The sequence below is a fragment of the Vulpes vulpes genome, unplaced genomic scaffold (assembly GCF_048418805.1).
Source record: "Vulpes vulpes isolate BD-2025 unplaced genomic scaffold, VulVul3 u000000644, whole genome shotgun sequence".
Taxonomy (NCBI): Eukaryota; Metazoa; Chordata; class Mammalia; order Carnivora; family Canidae; genus Vulpes; species Vulpes vulpes.
Window position 1 is genome coordinate 1,680,611 of NW_027325787.1, and position 24,031 is coordinate 1,704,641.

Here is a 24,031-nt window from a genome sequence, read left to right on the forward strand (position 1 = left end):
CTTCCGGACACAGAGCATGTCTGAAAAATAGCCTTGTCAGCAAAAGCCAACAACTTGGTGCTCTGACAGAGGAGGAGGAAAGGGCAGCGGGTTTTAAATTTAGCTGCTTAAAAATAAGTCTTAAAAAAAAAAAAAAACAAACAGAAAACAAAACAAAAAAAACCACCTCACTTGACAGAGGCCGTATATTTTAGGAAGCAAAGCGACAACCGACCAGTTCTGCTTTACACACGGGCACGACATAAGCCTGCAGGTGCAAGCGAGGGGAGGCAGCACATGGCCACTGCACTTACTGATTGGCACGGACATCCTGGCCCGAGGACCTGTGCATGGATGTCCCGAGGCTCCCCTACAACTGTGCTGTGCTGGAGAAATGGTCCAGGGGTGTGACAACTCATCTTCTCTTTTGAAATCAGAATCCACGCGGGCTACTTTAAACTTGGCTTGAAATTAGGATCAGGAGGTCCTAGGAGGGGTCCACTATAGGTCATCAGGCCTTTAGGTACTTTTTTTGTTGTTTTTTTTTTTTTGGTTTGTTTGAATTTCAGAAATGAAGGAGGAGACATGATGAAAATGGTATGATAAAGGGAAAGGATCAGAAATCTCCAATTTCTGAAAAAGGGACAGGCTCGTTAGGAGAGGATGGGATGTCAGAGGAGGACCAGAACCGCAGGCGTTTAGAGAGAGTCGGGTGGGCCGTTGGAGACTTGTCTTTGTCCTTGCTTTTGCTTCTCAAAAAGGGACTCTTTTTGCGCTGAGCTGCTAAATTGTTATTCCCCGGATAACCCAAGAGAGGAAGGAAAAAAAAACAAAACAACAAATAAATGAAATGAATAATAACAAACGACTCTAAATTAGCTAAATGTAGACAGGAGATCAGAGTCCCGTCCAACCCAGGAAAGATGGGAACAATACCCTTGACAAGCCCAGAACCGGGACTCAGTGAATCATTTATGCTCTGACTCAACATGATTAAGTCAGGGGCGTCTTAGTGTCAATGTGTTACTGGGCACGTGAAGAGAATTATGTGTCGCTCAGGGAGCCGACGGGTGAGACTTTTTTCAATTTTGGTGTGTGTTAAATTATTAAGTAAGGATGTTTATTAATTTAGGACCTGGCTTCTCTTACTCATCCATTTTAATGACAGGCCCCGCCAGATGACCTGGTGCACACTCTGCTCCCAGTTCCTGTTCAAAGGCCCTGGAAACCCCTAATGGTATGTTTTTCTGGCCCAATGTCACAAGACGATGGTCTACTGAAGTACTCGTTGGTAATTCTCATCTAAAATGACCTCTGAAAATCATGAAAATACCTCCAAACCCCACGACACCAAGAGCCATTCCCTTCAAGATCTACGCAACCTGTACTCCAATCTTACCCATAGTGGCCTTGAAAATCAAGTCTCATCTGCTCTGACAACTTTCTGAACTAGACCTATAATACCAGAGCTGGGTTAACCATTTTCTGATTTAGGATTAGAGCAGACATAGCAGTAATTGCTTATTTCTGCCTCCACAGCACCACCTGGCGGCCAGCGCTCAAGCCGCCGACTCAGGGACCCCAGGCTCTGCGGGTGGCGGGCAGGGGTGGTTTGCAGCTCTACCATTGATTACTCTGGCAAGCGTTTCACTTGGGCAAGCCCCCCCTTCTCTGCTCTGAGAAGGGGTGATTAATTGTGCCCACCTTGGGCGGTCATTAGGACCCCATGAGGCAGGCACAGCAGGTCAATGAGCTAGAAGGGTGCCCAGCCCAGAAGCAGCACCGGGACATACACAGCTGCTGCTACAAAGAATTTTCCCCAACCCGCTCGTCTGTCAAGTCCTTATTTCTTCTCCAAGTCTTCCTAGCTCATAGAGATCAAGGGTAGGTAGTTAAGTCAATTTAAAGGATAATACAAATTGAGGGCATAACGGTCAACTTTAAATAGCTACTGTGAGCACAAGAGGGGAGTGAGCCCCCCTACATGGAAGCAAAGGCTCGGCTTCACCATCACCCAGCTGCACTTGAGCCTCTTACCTACTCTCTCTCTGAAGAATGGGAATGCAGGCATTAGGCCCCAGTATGCGTGCACGTGCACGTTTTCTCCTCGGCATTCCAAAGTGATGCAACAGGACCTACTGAATGGCACCTCCAAAAGGCTCGTGCACATGTCACAGTCACCGGGCAGCTTGTCACCACTGGCCCTCAGCACCGTAACATCAGCCCCCGGGGGCACAGGACTCTCAGGCATAACAGGCCTGGTCTTCAGAAAGTTCTAGTGTCCTTCACGACAATTTAAATTACTCAGGGTGCATGCTGGGCAGGTTGTGAGTAAATAACCCGTTAAGAAATATTTAAAAAGTAAATCTGAAAATTTAACAATGTTTCTGGCAATTGCTGTGCCTAGCTGACTCTAAGGTACACATCCCCCCCACCCATTCCTTCATGTTTCTGAAATCAAGATGCAGCTTCGATGGTGTCTGACAGTCTTCGCTGGCCAGGTGGCATGGCCACAGCCAATCTACGGTGCTCCTATATTTCTTTTATGCCCCAACCTACATCTTCAGAAGAGCCGTCCAACCAGAGTATAAAGAAATCCTATAGTGGTAAAGCCCTGCCTTCTTTAACTGCAGTGTATTTCCTGCCAGTATAGAAATTATGCAGTGTATCATGATAACCTCTCAGATTAGATGAAACACAGCATAAAAAAAAAAAAAAAACAGGAATCCATGTCAGAACCTCTACAGCGCTTGCAGCTTGCATGCATGTAGGTCTGGACGCCAAGGCCCTACCACAGCCTATGTGACGAGTGATGCTTTCATTCTAAAATAAAAAAGCTGTCAAGGGACGCAGCTGCGGCTGTGAATTCGTGTTTTCTCCTGGGTTAAGGTTGCTGACATGTGCAAGGAGGCACATGTGTGTATGCAGCGCACCCTCTTCAAGCTCCTACATGCTCCCGTGCACCTGTACACGTTATCTCTCATCCTCCCCTATCCAGGCACAGCCCTTCAGAGAAGCCCCTCTGTAGCCCAACTGCAGCCTGGCTGGCCGCTCCTACCTTTACCCATAGGCCCGTTGAGGGCGTCCCGATCTTCTGCACCACTGCAGCTGGACGGGGTGGCCTCGGGGTTCTCTGGCTGCGATCTGAGGGCCTGAGGAGATGGCAGGGTTGGCTCTGGGGACTCCACCTGCCAGGGAGGGCTGTCTGCCGTTGACTTCAATCGTTCTCTGGAACCCTCTTTCTTTGGTTTGATGAGCTTGACTAAGGCTTTGGCGCCAATCCAGTGGTTTTTCCTAGTGAGAAGCAGATTGTTAGGACACAACCAACCCTCGTCACCCCTCCACCAGGCCACAGGATGCCCTGACTGACATGAGCTGGGCTTTCCATCACAAGCCTGGCAGCCATTCATTAGGGGTTCAGAATGGTGCTCCTCACCATCACCAGGATCCCTGCACTTGGGGCCTAGTGATGGTGGAAGTGTGTACCGTGCAGAAATTCACACTAGCCTCTGGGGGAGACAGGATGTCAAACATGGTGCAAACCTCAAACTCTTGATTATCCGTGCAAAACAAAGCTGCACTGTGCTAACCTCAGCTCTGTCTGTTGGCAATTTTTCTGTCAAAAATGCCATTAAAAAAAAAATTTTTTTAAAGCCATTTTAGAACTGAGTCACAGACCTCCTCATCTTCTGCTCAAGTTAATAGTAAGTAGAGTAAGTGGACATTCTTCAACCAGCCCTTGGTGTGGAGGAGTCTGGGAATAGGCAAGAATGACTCATTTAAAGTAAAACCAGATAATTTTAAGAGTAAGCAACAGAGCTGCTGCTGACAGGAAATGGGAATTCTGATTTAACAAAAAAACAAACATGGCTCAAACTAGCTGGTACCATGTTTACACAAATCACGGTCTCCTCATCTGAGTCTTCATCTCTCTGCCAAAGCAAGGACTGAGGTTCAGGAGTTCCATGGTTCCCCAGAGAACCTCAAAGGGTTTACAGGGACCCGACTTTGAGGCTGGGCTGGGGCAGCTGCTAGGGGCTCGGGGCTGGATGGGGGCTGTGGGGGGAAGCCCAGCGGCACAAGGCCAGCAGTCCCCGGAGACCAAGCTGGGCCCACCACCGAGGGCCTGGAGAAAGGGATGCATGTGGGAACCTGCCCTGGGGTCAGGGAGTCCAAAGGAATCCACGTGAGGCCCAGGGGTTCCCGTGTTGGAAGGATACGGGCGCACCAGCTTCCCCCGGAACAGGAATGTGATTTCCCACATCCAATTAAATCATGAGGCGGGGGCGCCTGGGTGGCTCCAGGGGTCGGGCATCTGCCTTTGACTCACGTCGTGATCCCGGGGTCCTGGGATCGAGTCCCACATCAGGCTCCCCACAGGAAGCCTGCTTCTCCCTCTGCCTGTGTCTCGCCTCTGTCTCTCATAAATAAATAAAATCTTAAAAAAAAAAAAAAAAATCTTGAGACAGACTCTGACACGACAACCCTGCTGTCTGGCTCCCAGGCTACAGACTCTCTGCCTCCTTGAAAGAGCCGTGCTAAAGTGAGCCTGTCTCCTCAGGGTCGCCCCCGTGTCCTCAGGGTCCCCCCGGTGTCCTCAGGGTCACCCCCGTGTCCTCACAGGGTTGGCTGGCATTTGCTGACCCTCACAGGACAGGCCACAGCACAGAGGCCAGGGCTGACAGTCATAGGACAGCCTCCACGGAGCAGGGCGCTGCTCTGGCCGGGAGCAGTTTCCACTCTGCTCACGAACACAGAAGCTCTCTGCTCTGGACTTAAACCACAGACACGTAAATGAACTCACTTCTTTGGAGCAGGATCATAGAACTTGTACTGATCCATGATTTTTTCTTCCAGTTTTTCCTTATGCCTCCGTAAGGCATTTAATTTGTCTCTGTGAAGAGAGCGGAAAGGAGGATGATCAATTGCGTTTTAAGTTAGACCCATACATTTACTCAGCAGCCCAGCCCTGGCGGGACCTTCTCTGGGATTCAGACGTCATCGTGCCCATGACCGCCACTGTCGTGAAATGGGGTATGTGGACGGGAGCGTCTGGCATGGGTCCGGGAAGCCCCAGTGCCTTGAGGGGTTCATGTTAGAGCACTCAGGTTCTGGGTTCAAGTCAACTCAAGGGAGCAAGCCCCTAAACCACCGGAAGACACTTCTGGAAGGACCTGCCAGCCATGGCGGTCATGCAGTACACGGGGCATTTGGGGTCGGACACCGGGCTCGTGTATTAACACCTTTGGTGAGGGGCAGACGTGTGCTCTCAGGGAGCGGGTCCCTTGAGGGGCAGCAAGGCTGAAAGAGTGACCTCTGACCTGAACCCACTCTGACGCTGGTTTCCGGTAACGCTTCCACAGGGGCAAACTCAAAAGCTTTTAGGGACCAGACAGAGAATGTAAGGAGCACAGCGGGCCTGGAAAGAGCCAGGAGAGCGGTCGGGACTGAAGTGGTGGCAGCCTGCCGCCAGGCGGGCCCGTGTGAGGCCTGCAGGGCAAGTCTGCCAATTTGCCAGAGAAGCCAAACCCCTGGGCTATGCAGCAAAGCCTCCGGGAACCAGTTTACATTTTCAGAAATGCAGGAAGGGTCAAGATGCCCCCAGGCCTCTGCAATGCCCACAGGCCTCCACCCACTGGGCTCCTCCTTTGAAGATGAGGCCTCTGAACCAGAGGTGAGTGCAGGGCTCCCCTACGCTGCAGCTGGAGAGCTCTCTGCACAAGAGCACCTCCACAAAGACCAACAGCCTGGTGAACCTCCGGGCCTGATCACAGAAGCCCACTCTGCTCCCAGCACCCCCGGCCTGATGTCTATGCTGCTCTCCTGTCCTCACCACCACGCTGTGTGGCCTTTTCCTCCGCGTGCTTCCATGGCTGTTTGGCCCCACGGATGCACACAAACTCACAGACAGCAGGCCTTGCGGCCGCTCAGAAAGCCAAGAAGGGTGCTCTGCTCAGAGCAGGCCCTGGGACGCTTGCCAACTTCTGGCACCCGATAGACACTCTCTAATGCAAAACTGCCATCAAATCATCCCCCATGGGCACCAGGCCCCTACTCTCCCAGTGAGCACCTGCCCAACCCCTGCTGGCAGTTTTTACCAGCTGGTTACAGAGGGCCAACTTCAGCCAAGGGTCGGTTGTAAGCACCCCAAATTTACAGCGTGGTTTTCAATGTGAACCATCCTCCAGCAGGTGGTGAGCCAGCTCTACAGGAGCAGACAAAGCTCCTGACAATCATTATGTTGGAGAAGACGGCCAGTGGGCTGGCATCCACCGTGACCACATGCCCCTGCCACATGTCGCCTCTTGCTCTCCCAATGCTGGCCAGCCATTCCCACTCACGAGGCAGGACAGTCCCACCACCACAGCACAGGGTGGTAAAAATTACCCAGATCCAGGAGACGTATCTTGGACTATTGGACTTCTAAATCACGAGGCTTCCAGTACCCAGGGCTCTTCCTCCTGACCTCTGTTTCTAGCAGCCCTGGTGAATCCAAACCCATGAGCTGGCACAGTTGAGCACCCGCCTCCCTCTCCAGCCACTTTCTCTTTGGACATTCCCTGCTGCTAGACCACTTCCGTCCTCCCTTGGGTCCCCCCCCACCTGCCTACCTTCTCCGCATCCCATGTCAGCAACCAGAACTCCAACTCCCGCCACCTGTAGCTCAACAGCTGCCCAGCAGGGACACGCTCCCCACACATCCCGCCACCCCTACACCAGTGCCTGGCTCCCAGGGAATGGGTTCTGTGCACCTCATGGGGCCCACACCAGAGCCGGTACTTCATCAACACCAGCTGAGGGAGGTCAGCCACAGCATACCAGTAACCCACTGTCCTGTGATCCAGGGGAACACAGACGGAGGAAGGAGCAAGACACCAGTTATAGCACCTGTTCTCAGCCTTCCATTGGAATTCTTCCCTGAGATACTTCTCATTGGCACGGTCCTATTTTTAAAAGTAAGCTTAATCCCCAAATCAGATTCCAAAGCTCCTGTTGGCGGGCACTGCCTGTGGAAAGCGAACAAAGACCAACCACCACACTCACACAAACCCAGAACTGTTCCAGAAGTCAAGAGAAGGATGTGCTGGTAAGATGGTCTATCCCCTTGCCCTTGGGACACCACCAGGCCCAGGGGCCAACCTCTGTCCAGAATGCCGCAGGTCCCAGCACGGGGCCCTATGTCTACAGCCATTACCCCCACACACATCCTTACATGTACTGCTTCTGCTCCTCATGGTACTGCTCCTTACTCTCCATATTCTGCTCTAGAAGCATCTGGTTCTGCTGGCTCAGCAGCTGGATCTGGCTCAACAGGTGGTGGTTTTCTTCCTCCAAGTTGCCCTTGAGACGGGACAGCAGCTAAAACACAAATCAATGTTTCAAGCACCACGCGATCCCAAGATACCCCTGCAAAGAACCCAGCTACCAGGGAAAGGGCCACGTGCACACAGAGCACCTCTCCTCCACTGGTGAAAACCACCTGCAAGGACCCAGAGAGCCAATGGCCTCGGGGGTTAGGGAACGAGTTCCCTCTGTGCCTACCCTGTCCATTCAGGCAGCCGCCAGCAACGCGTGGCCACTGAGCACATAAAACGTGCCAAAATATCCAAGAGATTCTGAAGACTTCGTGATAACAAAGAAGAGACCGTGAACTATCTCAGTAAGGTTTTTTTCTTGGGGGGGGGGGGGGGGGTTATAGGTCAAAACAGTATTTTAGATAGGCTGGCTAAATAAAATAGATTAAAATGAAGCCCCCGTTTTTTTCTTTTTGACGTGGTTACTAGAAAACATCAACTTGTGTACATGGCCTGAGTTACATTTGTTGGGTAGCTCTGTTCTTGAACAGGGTTGGCACAGCTTTTCTGTGAAGGGCCCGACACTATGTATCTCGGGCTCCCCAAGTTGGATTGGATGGGCGGGGGGGGGGGGGGTTCTGTAGCAGGGAGGAGCCAAGATGACACATAAAAGACACACAGGCACGGAGGCACAGCTACATCCCAATAAAGTGCTCACAGACACGGACATTTAAATTCTCAATCATTTCCACTTGCCACAAACTATTCTTCTTTGGGTTTTTCCCAAGCATGAACACTGTAAAAGGCAGTCTTAGCTCATTGCTGTAGACACACAGGCAGCGGGCTGGGTCTGACTCGAGGGCCTGAGGACATCATCAGGCTGATGCAGCAGGAAGGCCCCAAGCCTAGGCTTCAGACAGCCTGAGTTCCCACCACGTCCCAAGGCTCCAGACTGAGGTCTCCTCGGAAATCCTACAGCACCTCCCTGTGACACCACAGCCTATGGTGGCTGAGGCTTCCTCTGCCCCAGTGTGCAGTCCCCACCTCCTCCAGACACCCTCCATCCCAGCCCAGGGGTCCTCAAGGCATCTGTGCTCCCCAAGCCTTGGATTCCTCTGCTGTGATGTCCCACAGGACCACCAGGAGTCCAAAGGAAAAGGCCTCTGAGAGGGTTTCTGAACAAACAGGAGGCAAGAGGGGCTGCGTCGGGGGGACGCTGCTATCCTTGAGGCATCTTAGAGTGGGGAGGCACCACGCTGCTCTTCCCCACTCGATCTCATCGGTCCTGGGATCCACTCATCTCATCTGAGATGGTTATACTTTGCAAGAAGGCAATTTCCAATAGCTCGTCCTCTCTGGAGACCGGGGCACTTACGGGTAAGCACCACCCAAGCTGCCCTGGGACCAGAGCCAGACCAGCCACTCGCGTGCGCCATTTCTCGTGGATACTGAATTGCAAAGATGAAAGACAAGCACAAACATGGCTGAGGGGATGGAAATTCCCATGCACCTCCCGACCCTGCAGGAAACAACAGCAGATGGAAAGGTGTCTTCTGGTACATCCCTGCCAGTCACGTGGCCTCTGCCGCCCTTTCAAACGCCTTGTCCCCTCTTGGCCCCTGTACTGCCCTCTACGTGGTCTTCGAGCATCAGCGCCAATGAGGACCCACCACAAACACCCTACCCCGACCCCCGGCCCAGGGGACTTGTCCATGTCCCGAGGCCTTACCTCGCAGTGATTGTCCAGCTTGGTCAGTGAGATATCCATGCTCTGGTGCTGCTCCTTCAGCTCATCAAACCGTGCCTGCCAGCGGTTCAGTTCCAGCTGTGAGTTGTTCAGAGAGGTCTTCAGCTCCTTGGTGTGCGCGTGCAACTCCTCGTACTCCCCCTTCAGCTGGTGGTGCAGGAAATTGACCCTGGGGGCAGAGGGCCACAGGTCAAGGGCTGAAGGGCACGCCAGGTTCCATCCCCACTGTGCAACCTTGCAGAAGACAGCAGCCTCTCTGCGCATCAGTGTTTTCATGTGTAAAATGAGAGGGGTGAACAGAATGAGCAGTTTCCAAACTGTTCTTCAGAGTTTTTTTTTTTTTTTAAAGATTTTTATCTACTCATGAGAGACCCAGAGAGAGAGGCAGACACACAGGCAGAGAGAGAAGCAGGCTCCCTGCAGGGAGCCCGATGCAACTCGATCCCAGGACCCCAGGGTGATGCCCTGAGCTGAAGCTGAAGGCAGACACTCAACCCCAGAGCCACCCAGGACCCCGTGTTCTTTGGAGTTCTATGAGGCCCATGGGTGCCCCCACGTTGGGCTGGGGGAGACAGAGTGGGTGGGCTCAGACACCTGCTCCAATAGACCATCACTGTTAAGCTCTCTTTTACACTTCAAAGCTTTGGTGTATTGTCATACGTATTTGGAAAAAAGAGTTCAGCCACTCTTTCTTAAAACAAAACAAAACAAAACAAAACAAAACAAAACAAAAAAACACTGAGCCAGAACATTTTTTCTCTAAAATGCTGGGTCTACGTCCAGTACTATTTCCCAATTCCAAGCTCCTTTCTAATTTCAACTCATGAGATGAATAATGTACGAGACGCCAGGGTATTATGGAAATCCTCTAAAATGATCATTGTAACCATCATCCAATGGGGGCTTCTAAGGGGAAGATTTGTATCCGGAAGCTCCAATTCCTGGAGGCTCACAGACTTCATGTGGACACAGATGCGTCTTGTTTGGCCCACACGCTTCTTTTCAGCGGGTCAGTGTGCCAACATTGAAAAACGTGAAGGTCTCACGTCAACACCCACATGTCCAGTTTCCGTTAAGAAGAAAGGCGTAAAATCAAAGAATGACCTGGAAAGCTCTGGGCCTGCCTCCTGGCCAACAACCCTCAGCTCCTGTGTCTTCTCTGTCTGGCCTCCCGGGTCACTGGAGGCCCCCCAAGCGTGTACAAGGGTGCAGAGAAGAGGCAGCTTCGTATGGTTGTGCCTTTGTGAGGAGACCAGACCCAACTCACATCCTGACTCTGCCGTTAACTAGACGCACTGACTTTGAACACATTAGTTCCTCCCTGAGCCTATCGCCTTGCCTGTTGTTTTTTTTTTTTTTTTTTTTAAAAAGAGGTTGTGGGATGATAGTAGTACAATGGATTCTTGTATTCGAGGCAGTGAGGCTCTAAAGTCTCCATGATCCCCAGATTGGCAGATACTGAACCAACCACGGCCTCTTGAGAAAACACAGAGTATAGGATCCTACAAGCTCTGGTTACATTTTAGTCAATGGCATCAAGATGTTCCTTATTTCATCAGGGCTTCTGTCTGAAGATATCTCTTGTACTGAGCTCAAGGCCCTAGCACCACAGCTGCAGCCTGAATGGAGCTTCCCTAACGTGTACTTCCTCCACAAAGCCATTATTACACCAGGAGCCCCAGACCACATTACAGCGTTCCACATGGGGGCTATTTTAAATAGTGAAATTGTAAGGGCGCCTGGTGGGGGGGCCTCAGGTCATGATCCTGGGGTCCTGGGATGGAGCCCCATGTCGGGCTCCCTGCTCAGTGGGGAGTCTGCTTCTCCTCTCCCTGCTCAGGTGCTCGCTCTCTAATAAATAAAATCTGAAAAAAAAAAAAAAGTTAAAATAGTCACCAAAAAGCACAAAAATCTGTAAACACCATGACACCACATAGACTACATAAAGGATGCTTATTCGCAGTTCGAGAGCTGTAAGAAGGATGAGTGTCCTTGTCTGACCTCAGCTGGAGACTTGTGCTTTGTGTGACTCAGGCATCAGGACACCCTGGGCACATGCATGAAAGCACCAGGACCATGGATTCGGGGGTGACAAGTCTCAGCAAGCAGGTGAAGTCACAAAAAGGGAATGTGTGAATGATGAGGGTCGACGGCATGTCCTTCCTGAGATGGCTGCATGGCCTATGTCAGAGGAAGCCCCTCGCCGGACAAGGCACCATCCTCAGGTGTCACTTGGGTCCTTCCCAAGTGCCCACCACCAGCTTGGGTCCCCTCTTTACTTGTGCCACACAGCTGTGAACGTGACAGGGTTTGTAAAACACACGACTGAGGAGACCCCGCTGACCTCCTCTGGGTGGGGCAGGTCAGTCTACAGGACATCCTGGTTGGCAGCTGCCACGCACTAGGTCGCATGAGATCCCTGGTGCTCACCTGTCCAGTTCACCCCGCAGTCGCTGGTTCTCACCCACAGCCATGGCACCCGTCCTCTGCTCCTGCTGCAGAGCCTCCCGCTCGGTGTTCAAGACCTTCTCCAGCTCGTCTAGCTCCGCCTTATGTTTCAGCACCTCATCGTGCCTGTTGGAGAGAACACACCTGCTGGGAGCCTGTCTGGGGCCTCCTTTTCCTCCAGGTAACAAACCCCCCAGAAGACTGTGAAGCCTCCTGTGCAAAATGGGGTTCCTCTGATGGCTTCTCTCTGCAGAACTGAGGGGGATGGGGCAGGGAACACATGGGCAAGAAGCAGGGCAGCGGGGAAACGGGAGGATGGTGGATGGGAGAGCTGTCTGGGCCAGGGGTCTCCCCGAGCCCAAGGTGTGACCCTCTTCTTCCCACCCGATGGGTCTCCAAGGTCCCTTTGCTTCCCATGAAAGCAGCCATTCCTCCCTGGGCCACCTGAGGGCACAGACTATGTTTTCTGCACTCAGAGCCCTTTGCCTCGGGAGGTATAAATCCGTCACTAGGTGGTTCACTAAGCACAGATCTAAAAGAAACCACAAAATAAACAGCTGAATTCCTCTGCACAAAACAGCTAATCCCTCTTCACTGGGGCCGGGTAAGCCCTTCACCCTCCTGGCCCTGGGAACCAAATCTTCTGCCCTTGCTGCAGGGACAGGGGCTTGCCTGGTGGTGGCCAGAGGCCAGGTCGCAGGTGCACACGCCCCCTTCCCCGCACCCCCAACCACAGCCCCCCAGCCCCGTTGGTCTCTCCCCCTCCCCCTGCAGCCCTGTCCCCGTGGTCACCACACAGCCGGCTCTAGAGGTCAGCAGAACACAGGAGGATGGACCCCTGACATGCCACGCATGGCTGGGTCCTCCTGCCTGCTGGAATCATCCTCGGTCACAGGGGATGCAGGAGCTCCCTCGGGCCCAAGGCCGCAACTCAGGCACCGCCTTTCAATGGTCCCCACACAGGGAAATCCCTCTTCTCAGATCTCCTTCCCTGTCGGACTTGTTCACACTTAGGGGCAGGGTGTTCCCAAGTGCCCCACTTGCCCTCAGACCTCCACTCCTGCAGCCCCTCGTGCCATCTGACCAGAGCCAGGCCCTATCAGGGGGCCGAACTCGGGAACATGGTCAGGCAGGTGTCCACTGACACACTTGGACAAGTGTAAAGCTGGAGGGGGACGCCCTGTCTGGCTTCTCTGGTGGCAACAAGTCACCCAGGTTTGACAAATTAGAGCCCATGGGCAAATGCTTAGGGTTCCCCAAATCCTGCTTCTCTACTGTAACATCTTAGAAAAGCCCACTGATCCGGGATGAGTCACTACCCACCCAGCTACAGGACAGACCCAGTGCCTCTTGCTCACCAGTCAGTCCTGGCGACAAGGTGGGCACACCTTGAGAAACGAGCATCCCATTTAGGTGACAAGTGAAAGGAATATGGAGCCATCATCCCTGTGTTTCAGGCACCTATACTCCCAAACCTACAGCCCTGCTGCAGATGGACCAAAGGGGCCCCTGGCCATCCAGCCGCCTGCCCAGGCAGTGAAAACTCCAGTACTGCAGTAGTTCGGCCTGCTGTGCTGACGAGGAACCAGGCAAAGAGTGACCCCCCTCCCCTCAAGGCTCATCCCAATCCCACCTGCAGAAACCTTCCCTGGAAGGTCTATACAGATGCTGAGAATACCCAGAGATGCTTTCATGACCTGTATCAGGGCGTTAACGATAGGACCCAGAGGTGCCCGCTGAGTGGGGGGCATGGAGCCCGTTTCAGGGCTCAGTGAATGCTTTTTGCTACACCTCACTAGGGAACCAGGAGCACCCCTACCATGTGCAGACACAGCAGCACGCACACAGGACACACTGACTCCGTGTCGCGTGAACCTAGGATGGGCTCTGGTGGGGAGGAGAGTGGGGGCGGGGAGGTAGAGACCGAAATACCCGAAGGCAGAGGATGCTGGTTTTGGGCCTCCGCAGCCCTGGAAGGAAGAGATCCAGGTGGATAAAGCAGGTCGAGGAGCCCAGACAGAGGCAAAAAGGAAGTCCCGGGTGAGCGAATAAATAAACGACTCTACCTCTGTGCCCGCAGCATCATCAGATGCCCTCACAAGGCTCTGCTGGCCCAGTGATCAAGACGAGTTGAGGGGATGCCAGAAGCAGGGAACCCGACAAGCACAGGACGTGGGGTTATCACTCCCTCAGATGCGGCATCTGCACCGTGTACTTGAGAGCCGCTATGTAGGGACAGGGCTGCCCCGGGTCAGGATCAGAGGCACAGCGCCCCTCCCACCAGACTCCAGGTCCTGCCACAGGGGCAATTAGGGGCCCGTGGCAATCGGGAGCCTGCCAGGGTGGGAGCTCAGGTGACACGAGCTGACCCAACTCACACGACGCCCAGGAGCCTGGTTGGTTGAGAGCACAAACTTAGGACCTGTCCATTTCCATGCAGATGAATTAAAAAAAGAAAGGAAGGACTCCTGGGTGGCTCAGTGGTTGAGCATCTCCCTTTGGCTCAGGTTGTGATCCCTGAGTCCCAGGACTGAGTCCTACATCGGGCTCCCTGCGTGGAGCCGGCTTCTCCCTCTGCCTCTTTCTCTGTGTCTCTCATGAATAAATAAAATCTTAAAAAAAATTTTTTTTAATAAAAAAAGAAAGGCAGGCAGGTACAGAGAGAGCATAGCTGAACCAGACATGGGGCTTCCACTACACCCTTCTGTGTGTCTCCTGTATGTTCAAAAGCTGCCCTAACTGAAGGCTGGGAAGCAGGCATCCCACACCCGCATGGGGAAAGAGGGCCCAGGAAGCTCACGCAATGTGTCACTGTCAACTGCAGGTGGGGTGGACAACCTCCATGTGCCTGGTCTGGAGAGGAGGGGTCAGTGGGGGGGATCCTTAGGGAAGCAAGGACCCCCAAGGCCAGGCTTCCCTGAGCTGGGCCCAGCCGTGGCACCCCCTTCTCCACTTGAGGACCCTCCTTGCCTCTCAGTCCCCAGCACACACCTGTCACGGAGCTCTCTGTGCTCCAGCTCCAGGTTGCGATGTAGTGTCTTCAGGCAGCTGTGCTGGCGGATAAGGGCCTCGTACTCCGTGGACTGGCGCTCGTGCAGCGCAGCCAGGTGCTCGTGGTCCTGCAGCAGGGCCTCGTAGGCAGCCGTCAGCTGCTCCTGCTGCCTCTGCAGATTCTCGTGCTCACTCTCCTTGGCCGTCTGCTGGTTCTGCAGCAGCGTGTACTGTGCTGTGAGCGCAGCACTCTGGGAGCTCAGAGTAGAGTTCTCCACCTGCCAAGAGGGAGGAGGTGCGGCCTTGCCACTGGCACGACCCTTGGGGGCCACAGGCCCTGTATCCCCACTCACGGTGACCACACCACAACGGAGGCAGTCGCAACATCCCTGATGCTGGGACAGTTCTCTCTGGACTTGAGGAACTGCTCTGAGGCCAGACTGGCACGACACCATCACCGGGGGCTCCGGTCCAGTGCCCCTCCACAGAGGCAACCTTTGGGTGCAAATTATGTCCTTTTTCTGGATGAGCTCCTTGGGTGCCCTCTTTGACCACTTTTAAAACATCTGTTTTCTGGGATAAGTAGAAAATCCAGAACCATCTAGGAGGCCTGAAAGCTGCCACTAGCCAACCTCACCTAACTGATGTTTATACAACTGCCACCCAACGACACTCAGAATTGCCAGAAGATTCAACAAGGAGCACTGCCTAACTCAGTCTGGCACCAGGACGACCTATCCCCAAACCAGACAAGACACAACCACCGCCACCACCAAAACCCTGACCCAATATCCTATTCTGCTGTTTTAATAGAACATATCCCAACCTCTTTGCCAAACAGTTTCCTGTTTATTGTCCTGACCCATGCTGCAGATCTTCAAACACTTGTCTCACCAACAGCACTAATGATGGATTAATTCATTTCCCCACCATCTGTGTCAACCACAAATAAAAACCGACATGTCCAAACAGGTGGCACAGAATACGAGTTTTGCTAGAAGTTCTCAACAGCCCGGCAGCCACATGGCACCCGACTCCCCTCGTGGAGATGAAAAATTCACATCAGTTTAAAAAAAGGCTCAGCCAGGTGTTATGGTAAAGAAACCTGCTTAACTCTGTGAAGCTCAACTCACTTGAGCCTTGGATCTCCTTCCAAGGCATTCCCAGTAAAATCTCAACGGACTCTGCGAAACAGAGAATCCTGCAAGTCAAAGCAGAGACGCCAAGTGGCCAGCCCTGCAGCTGCACACACGCTCAGTCATGCAAATGGCCATAAACCTGCACTACCTTCAAAGACCCGAGGCGGGGCTTCCGTGTTTATGAAACCACATATTACTGCACGCCTAGCGTCATGACGAAGAGCCAGCATCAGGTGCTGGTCCCTGGGAGACGCACCTGCAGCTTGGCTGTCTGGGTCTGCAGCGTGGTATTGTGCTCCTGCAGGAAGGCGCTCTGCTTCTGCAACGTCAGGATCTGAGTGCTGAAGGCCACGTTCTGGGTCTCCAAATGCTGGAGCTGTTCCTTGAGCAGCTGCTTCTCAGCCTGCAGTGCCGCATTCTAGGGGAAGTGGAAGCATGAGGGCCCCTCGCACACCTGCCTGGCCAAAGCTACCTGGCCCCAGGCTCGGGGCGTATCCAGAACCCTCAGGAGTTTGACGCCTTAGGAACTGAAGCCAGAGTCCACAGGGCAAGAGAAGTAACATGGTTCCCCTCTTGGAAAAGACACAACTGGGTGGGGCAGGAGAAGAGAACTAGTTTTTTCTGTTGTGTGCTTTCCAGACAGAAATGCATGTATGTGATGGGGACGCTGCTTCCAACCTGGAGCATCTGGGCGCAATGCCCAGGCAAGTTGGGGTTAACGCAGAGGCATCTCTTCTCTCTTTGATGCTTGCTTCTGCCCAACACCCCAAGGGTGCCTTTCTGTGAGGCTTCTCCCGCTGCACAGGGAGTCCAAGCCCACGACCACACCTCATCCTCCAAGGGAGTGACAGCAGGTAGTCTCATGTCACATGAGACTGGGAGAGATCGTGTGAAATATGCCACCAACTCGGCCAGGGGCCAGGACACGTGGGGTGTAGCCCCGGGGCTACCCCTCACTAGCATGGGATGTGGGGTCGAGTCTCCACTTTCTCATCTGTCAGATGGTGAAAACCATGACCATGTGTTCCACGAGGTTGTAGCCAGAGCCCAACAGTATCGAGGAGACTAGATGTGTGCTGGTGAACTTCCTCTGTAAAGGGGCAGACAGGGTTTTGGGTTTGCCAGGCAGGTGGTCACCACTCCCACCATGTACCTCTGCCGCCACCACCACGTCGGAAGCCAGCCGCACACAGTATGCAAACGAAGTACCTCTGGTCCAATAAAACTTCATTTACACAAAATCAGGTGGTGGACCACAGAATACACAGCACTGTGGAACCAGAGGACTGGTGTACAAGCTATAGACTGTGTCCAACAGGTGGGCAGACAGGGACTGGCCTTGGGGACCGGGGAGCACACCTCTACCCTCTGGGAAGGCTAACAGGATTGCAAACGAAAAGCAGCTCGTAGGGCCTTGCCAGGACAACTCAAGTATTCAACTAGAGAAGGAGCACTTGGGGGCTCCATTGGTTCAGCATCTGCCTTGGGCAGGATCCCAGGGTCCTGGGATGGATCCCCGGGTCAGGCTCCCTGCTCAGTGAGGAGCCTGCTTCTCCCTCACCCTCTCTCCCTCTCCGCCTGCTTGTGCTCTCTTACGCTCTGTCTCCCCGCCCTCCTCTCAAATAAAAGCTTAAAAAAAGAAAAATATTCTATTAGATCTGGATCAATTTGAACAGATTCTGACGTCCTGCATCCTTCACAGTAAAAAGCCCATGAATGGGACCATCAACGGGGCGCACTCGCCCTCTCATTCTCTCTCTCTCAGCGACCGCAGCAGGGCAGCCCACTCACATTCCGCTCCAGCTCAATGGCCCGGTCCTTCACTCGGAGCAGCTCCATGGTGGCTTCTTTGTGGCTGGGCCCCCAGGGCTCCCTGCCCTGGTGAGCGGCAGTGACTGGAGTCTCAACAGGGTGTTTGAAGGAGTTGTGTACGTGCTTCCCTTCCTCCTGGTTCTGCCTCAGCAGCTCACACTCGGTCTTCAGCTGCGGGTGTGGGAGCAGGAGAGCACACTTGGGGCAGGGAGAGGCCAGCCCAGCGTGCTGTGTTCACGGCCAGTGGGCAGCCCTATCCTCCGTGCACCCCACAGCTCCCCGGCACTAGGTGAGCCACACACCTGGCCTCTGCTCTACAAGGAACATGTACAACTCATCCCGTGTTTCCCCTCTTTCCAGAAATCTGCCTCAGCCCCAGCTTCAGCCTCACGACCCTAGCAAGTCCTCACACCTCTGAGCCTCAGCTGCCCACTCCACAACATGGAGGTGAGCCTGGGGACCATGGACCAGGGGACGTCACAAAGGCCCATCCAGCTCTGGAGCTGCCTTGCTCAGATCTCTCATTCAATCCCGCAGCCAGGAACTGCACCAAGGCCCCACCGCAGATGCCCGCAGGTGCCCGCAGATGCCCGCAGGTGCCTGCAGGGGACATCCTTATGGGGGCCCATGCCTGTCCCACCCGAGCCCACGAGGCCCTAGGACTCCGCTTGGTCCTGCTGCTCACACTCTCACGTGGGTTCTCATTCTCATGAGGGTCCCAGATCCTAACAGACTCAGGCGCTGCTCTGATGTGGCGTCCTCTACCCCCGGGCCTCTGGTTCACTCAGGTTCCATCCACCCTTGCGTGTAGGGTTCTGACGCCAGCACTGCCTCTCCACCTCCACCCCACCCCACCCCAGAGCCCTGTGGATCAGCACATCTGCTCCAGGAATGGGTTTCCAGGCTGCTCCCCCAGGCAAGAGGGGACCTCACGGCTGGGACTCGCAGCTTGCAGCTATAGGGGCCCGACCTTACCACCTGCAGTTCGCTCTGGAGCTGGTGGTTCAGGCTGGCTTTCTCTTCCACCTGGGCTTCTAAGAACACAATCTTTTCTTCTTTCATGGCTAACGTTGTTTTTAATGCGGACTCATTTCTACCCTCCAAAATACTGAATTTCCTGAAAAAATAACAAATACACAACAGTGCTTACCTGTCTCTTCTGCCAATGAGCTCCCCACCTCCCAGCTGCCAACACCCGTCTCCTCCATTAAGCTGTTTTCCCTTGTAATCCTGCAGCATTTGGCCCAGAAGAGCGATAGGGGCCGCAGCCCATTGCCCAGAGCCCTCTCTGGTGCTTCTCGTGCAAAGTAACCTCACGGCTGCAGTTTTACAGGCAGAGCCTCAGGGAGGGATGCTCACGGCCATTTTACAGGTGGGGAAACTGAGTCTCACAGAAAGGTTAAGCAATTTGCCCGAGATCTCAGTGCCAGCTAGGTAAGCGGTCAGGTCGGTGTGGCCTTTCAGGGAGTCGTGTGGATCTTGTCAGTTACAAGTCCAGTGGAAGTCCACGGTATCGGATTTCCTTGAGAAATGAGATCATTTTGGAAAGAACTGCAGGCAAAAGATGAACTTTAAGACCTAAAGGGCTGGGGTGGGGGTGAGAGGAAGGAAGAAGCGGGCAGAGCTCAGAGGGTTTGTGCGGCACAGAACCCAGCCTGTACAGATGGTGCCATAAGCAGATACAGGTCATCACAGCCGTTGTCACAACCCACCGGGTGTGCGGCATCAAGCATGAACCAAAAGTTGACTGTGGGCGTTGGTGGTGAGGTGTCAATGGAGGCATGTGGGGGCTAACACGTGCACTGCTCTAGTGGGGGACATGGATACTGATAATGGGGAGGCCATGCCTGGGGTGGGGGGCAGAGGACATTCAGGAGCTCTCTCTACCTCACCCTTCATTTTGCCCTGAACTTAAACGTGCTCTAAAAAATCTGTTTAAAAACAAATTAAGAAGCCTTTCCACTGGACACGAGAGAATCCTTTCACTCCTCTCTGGGAATCTCCAGGAAGAAGCCCGGTAACGTAAAGGAAACCAGCCGCGACAAGGACCGCGTGACAATGAGCCCCGAGTTGTGCAGAGTGAACCAAGCTCCGGAGCTGGGGGGTGGGGCTGGCAAGCAGCACAGAGCCTCAGGACACAGCAGGGAGGTCCTCACGTGTCACCGTGGCTGCTCTCGTCCTGCAGCAGCAAATCCTTGTGGAGGCCGACCTTCTCCAGCCCCTGGCTCAGTTTGTCCAGCTCGCTGCTCAGCTGTTGGCTCTTCAGCTTCTCCAGCACCAGGTCCTGCCAGGACAGGGAGTAGGACGGAGAGAGGACTTGTGAGGGACAGGAGCCCAGCAGGGAGGGGCCTGGCACAGGCCCTTATGGAGGCTGAGCAGCTGTCTTCCCAAGTCCCAGCTGACTCAGGTGTCCTGAGGGCCACACAAACTGTTCAACGGGGCCAGGGAGGGCCAGGGATGTCTTCCACAGGGAAGGGCGCAGACGTGCTTTCCCAGCCTCCCCGCACTGAGGCTGACACCACTACAGGGCAACGCAGCCAGGACGGGGGTCTGAAACACCATTTATGTTAACCTTGATGTAGGGGGTTTGGACACTAATGTAGCTGTCTCTTCCATGGATTGATGCAATTAAATACTCCTTGCAAAGAATTTGGAACAGAAAAAAGTACAAAGAGGACAAAGATTTTTTTTTTTTGAGGACAAAGATTAAACCCTGGTTTTGGGGCCCCTGGGTGGCTCAGCGGTGGAGCATCTGCCTTCGGCTCAGGTCGCGACCCCGGGGTCCTGGGATTGAGTTCCGCATTGGGCTCCCTGCAGGGAGGCTGCTTCTCCCTCTGCCTGGGCCACCTTCCTCTTATGCGTCTTGGTCACTCTCCAGGTAGGTACTGCTTACTGCCTAATGCTGCAGCTACTGGTACGTAAGCTGGCCCCCTCACCCCCACCCCCGCTGCCAAATACTAAGGCCTCCGATGGCAGTGTGACACAGTGGGACTTGCCAAACATTCCACTGCTCCTCCTCCCAAATTTCCCAGCCACCCTACAGTCGGCGGACGTGCCACCGGTCACTTCCTGGCCGCCGCACATAAGGGCCTGTGTGTGACCCCCCCAGCTGTCTCTCTCCTGCCAGAGCAAACTGCCCAAGCCCTGCGCTGAGGCGGGGAGCCGTTCATCAAAGCTGCTGAGTCACAGCACAGAGGGCAGGGCCCCCAGGAGTCACCTGGACTCTGGCAAACGAGGGTGGGAGGGAGAAGTCAGCCACGGGGAAGAGGAGCCACTAGGATTCTGGGGTTATCTGTGACTGCAGTGTAACCAATGTGACGCTTACAGGGGCTAGGATGAGGGGTCGCCCTGTGTTTTCTGTCTCTTCCCACAAGCATACTGACTGGCCTGCACAGAGTCTGCACCCCTTTTTGAACATGGATGCGACTCTGTGTTCACCAAATCTATTTCCTTTTCTTCCCTGAACACAACCAAACACATTTCCCCACCTCACCTGCAGCAGATGTAATTGTTGAATGGGCTATGCACAGGGGAGCGGGGCCTCTCTCACTCTCGCTCATCTACCCGTGGCAGCCAGAGGGGCCAGCCGAGGACTCTGCCCTGGGGGGAGCCAAGCCACAGAAACCAGGTGCCCCACTCGCTGCACAGAAGGCTGCCCTCAACAGCTCACCGGACTCCTACATGCGTGAGACCTGGCTTCTGTGCTGCGCCATTCAGATGTTCAAGTCATTTCTGAAAGCAGTTTATTCACCTTAAAGTAGTGATCGAAGGCCCAGGTGACCCCATGTGATAAACACCGGAGAAGGAGCAGGACATGGACTCAGCAAGAGACTTTAAAATATTTATACCCTTGGATCCTGTAGTTTCACTTCTAGGAGTACAGCCTGAGAAAAGAGCTGTGTGTGCGAGATGCCCCGTGTTATTTAAAATAATGGAAAAAGGGAGGGATCCCTGGGTGGCTCAGTGGTTTAGCGCCGCCTTTGGCCCAGGGCATGATCCGGGAATCCCGGGATCAAGTCCCACATCAGGCTCCCTGCATGGAGCCTGCTTCTCCCTCTGCCTGTCTCTGCCTCTCTGTGTGTCTCTCATGAATAAATAAAAATTAATGGAAAAAGGGGACGCTCAGGTGGCTCAGGGGTTGAGCATCTGCCTTTGGCTCAGGGCATGACCTAGGGGTCCTGGGATCAAGTCCCACATCAGGCTCCCCGCAGGGAGCCTACTTCTTCCTCTGCCTGTGTCTCCGCTTCTCTCTCTGTGTCTCTCATGAATAAATACATAAAATCTTATAAAAAACAATAAACTGGAAACCCACCTCCAAAAAGGAATGGCAGTAAACCTATAGGATTAAATACCTCGCAGCCATTAGCAAGCCGAAGCTTAGAGCTTACTGACTGTAATGAGAAAAGGTATAAAAAGCAACACAGAGGTGGTTAGACTGCGGGAAGCAGGATGCTACATGTGGGCTCGATTTACAAACACACATCGGAAGGGATGGAATAAAACGAGCTGGACTACGAGTAGCACTAATCTTGGGGCGGCGAGACCATAAGAGGCAATCTCCCTTTGTTCCTTACACCTGCAGACACTGTCCCGTTTGGCACTGGGGAGGACATACTCAGGGTCACGTCTGTCACGCCCGTGCCACCTGGGGCAGATGCCCACCGACCCCACTGCCCTGGCCACTGCAGCTCACCTCTCTCAGGGCAGTCAGGGTTCTTGTGTGCACGGTGACCTGCTTGGTGAGGTCCCTGTTGTCCCTCTCCAGCTCCTTCAGCTTGCTGGCCGCATCCCTGCAGCGGGCCAGCTCCTTGTCCAGCGCGCGGCTCTCCTTCTCCGCGGCAGACAGCCGGGCGGTGCTGTCATCCAGGACCGCGTCCTTGAGCTCCACCTGCTGCCACAGCCGCTTTGCCTCCTTCTCCAGCAGCTTCTTGTCCTTCTCCAGCTGGGCTACCTCCTGCTCCAGGGCCTTCCGGTCTTCCTCCGACCTTACTAGCTGCTTGTTGGAGAGCCGCAGGGTCTCCAGGTCACGCTGCAGGGCCTGGTGTTCGGCCTCCAGCTCCCGGAGCTCCTGCTCCAGGGCCCGGGCCTTCTGGCCACTGCTCTCCACCGTCTGCTGGAGCCGCACGTTCTCGGCGCTCACGCCCTGGTAGCTGAGCTCCAGGCGCTCGGACTTCTTGCTTAGGGCTTTCAGCAGCTCCACGTTCTCCCTCAGCTCCTCCTTCTCCCGCTCAAGCTCCTGGTTCTCCCGCTCAATCTGAGCCATCTTGGCGCTGGTGAAGCGCATGGTCTCCACCATCCGGCGCAGTTCCAGGTTCTCCTCGTCCAGCTGCTTGTTGTCCCGCTCCAGACCCTCGAGCCGCACAGACACGTTCTGCAGAGTGTCCAGCGACTTCCTCAGCTTCCGGTTCTCCAGGGCCAGGCCCCGGCTCTCACGCTCCAGGGTGTCGACCTTCTCGGTGGCCGTCTTCAGAGAGGCCACCTTCTGGGCCAGCTTCTCATTCTCCTTCTCCAGCCGGTGCAGCTCCTTCTCCAGCTCTTCCACCCGCTCCACCTTCTCCTTCACCTGCTCAAAGTCTTTCTGCAGCTGCTGCTTCTCAAATTCCAGCTTGCTGAGCCTGCTGCTGGTCTCTGTCACCGTCTGGTGCAGCGCCTTGTTCTCCTTCTCGATGTCCTTTGCGCGGGCCTCGCCGCTGACCTGTGACCTCTCCCGTAATGACCACACCGTCTGGTTGAGATGATCCTTTTCTTGCTCAAGATCCTTGATCTGCGGAGAAAGGCAAACGGGCATGACATGGCTATTGCACAGATGCAGTTCGGTGATCAGGGTCCAGGCCGGGAGGCTGAAGCGCAGACCCCCTGAAAGAGCCCCACCCCCACTCTGGCGCAGTCCCATTTCCCAGGGGCCCAGTATGGACATGAGATAAAGGGCCACTCACTGCGTGGTTCAGAAACGTGACCCACAGCTCTCCCAGTGATTGAGAACAATGAAGGAGATTTCCCTGTTGCTTTTCACCCGATGACCTGGGCTCGCCCCCGTGGCCTCCCCTTACACCTCTCTCCCCCAGCAGATGCTCCAGGTGAGCTTCTCTCTGCCTGGAGCACTCCTCTTCCCCGCACTGCACGAACAGCTCTGCATGATGGTCCCTGCACCGAAGGCCAGGGCTCATCCCTGGCTCCTCCTGGTCCTGCAGGACTCAGGGTGACTGTCAGCTCTGTGACTCCAATATGCCCGGCACCCAGCAGGAACCTTTCCCTGGGCATCACCACCTTCTTCCCGCCCATAGCTTGGGGACAGCAGAGCAGGACAAGAGTGGTCTGGCTTCTGGCTGGCATCACTGAGCTACTGGCACCGCCCACTCTGGACTCCTTGTAGTGGTCAGCCACACAAAGCCTGGAGGCCAGCCAGGGCTCTCTGCTGGGAGGACACTGTGGATACATGCGACTGGGCCAGCACCTGGTCATGCAGGGCTGTGATGGATGCTGCAGGACGTGGCAGCTTGCTGACCTCCACCCACCTGTCACGAGTACCTTCTCCCTCTTCCTCCAAATCCTGATGGTCACACCAGGACTGCCGACATCCTTGAGAGGCCAAACCCAACCTCCGCTCCTCCGTGGCCGGT

General features: G+C 54.4%; 1 protein-coding gene across 2 annotated transcripts in view; it reads right to left on the reverse strand.

Moving 5' to 3' along the window:
* Window positions 1-24,031, reverse strand: part of CCDC88C (coiled-coil domain containing 88C) — a 121,582-nt gene that overhangs the window by 15,119 nt on the left and 82,432 nt on the right. For both annotated transcript variants that reach the window (XM_072745575.1, XM_072745573.1), the window contains exons 15-25: window positions 22,105-23,175; window positions 19,568-19,695; window positions 18,387-18,528; window positions 17,391-17,582; window positions 15,856-16,017; window positions 14,461-14,738; window positions 11,452-11,595; window positions 9,004-9,190; window positions 7,193-7,338; window positions 4,784-4,873; window positions 3,038-3,273 (exon numbers count right to left, since the gene is read on the reverse strand). In XM_072745575.1, coding sequence (XP_072601676.1) covers window positions 3,038-3,273; window positions 4,784-4,873; window positions 7,193-7,338; window positions 9,004-9,190; window positions 11,452-11,595; window positions 14,461-14,738; window positions 15,856-16,017; window positions 17,391-17,582; window positions 18,387-18,528; window positions 19,568-19,695; window positions 22,105-23,175 — 2,776 coding nt within the window. The remainder of the gene's footprint in view (window positions 1-3,037; window positions 3,274-4,783; window positions 4,874-7,192; window positions 7,339-9,003; window positions 9,191-11,451; window positions 11,596-14,460; window positions 14,739-15,855; window positions 16,018-17,390; window positions 17,583-18,386; window positions 18,529-19,567; window positions 19,696-22,104; window positions 23,176-24,031) is intronic.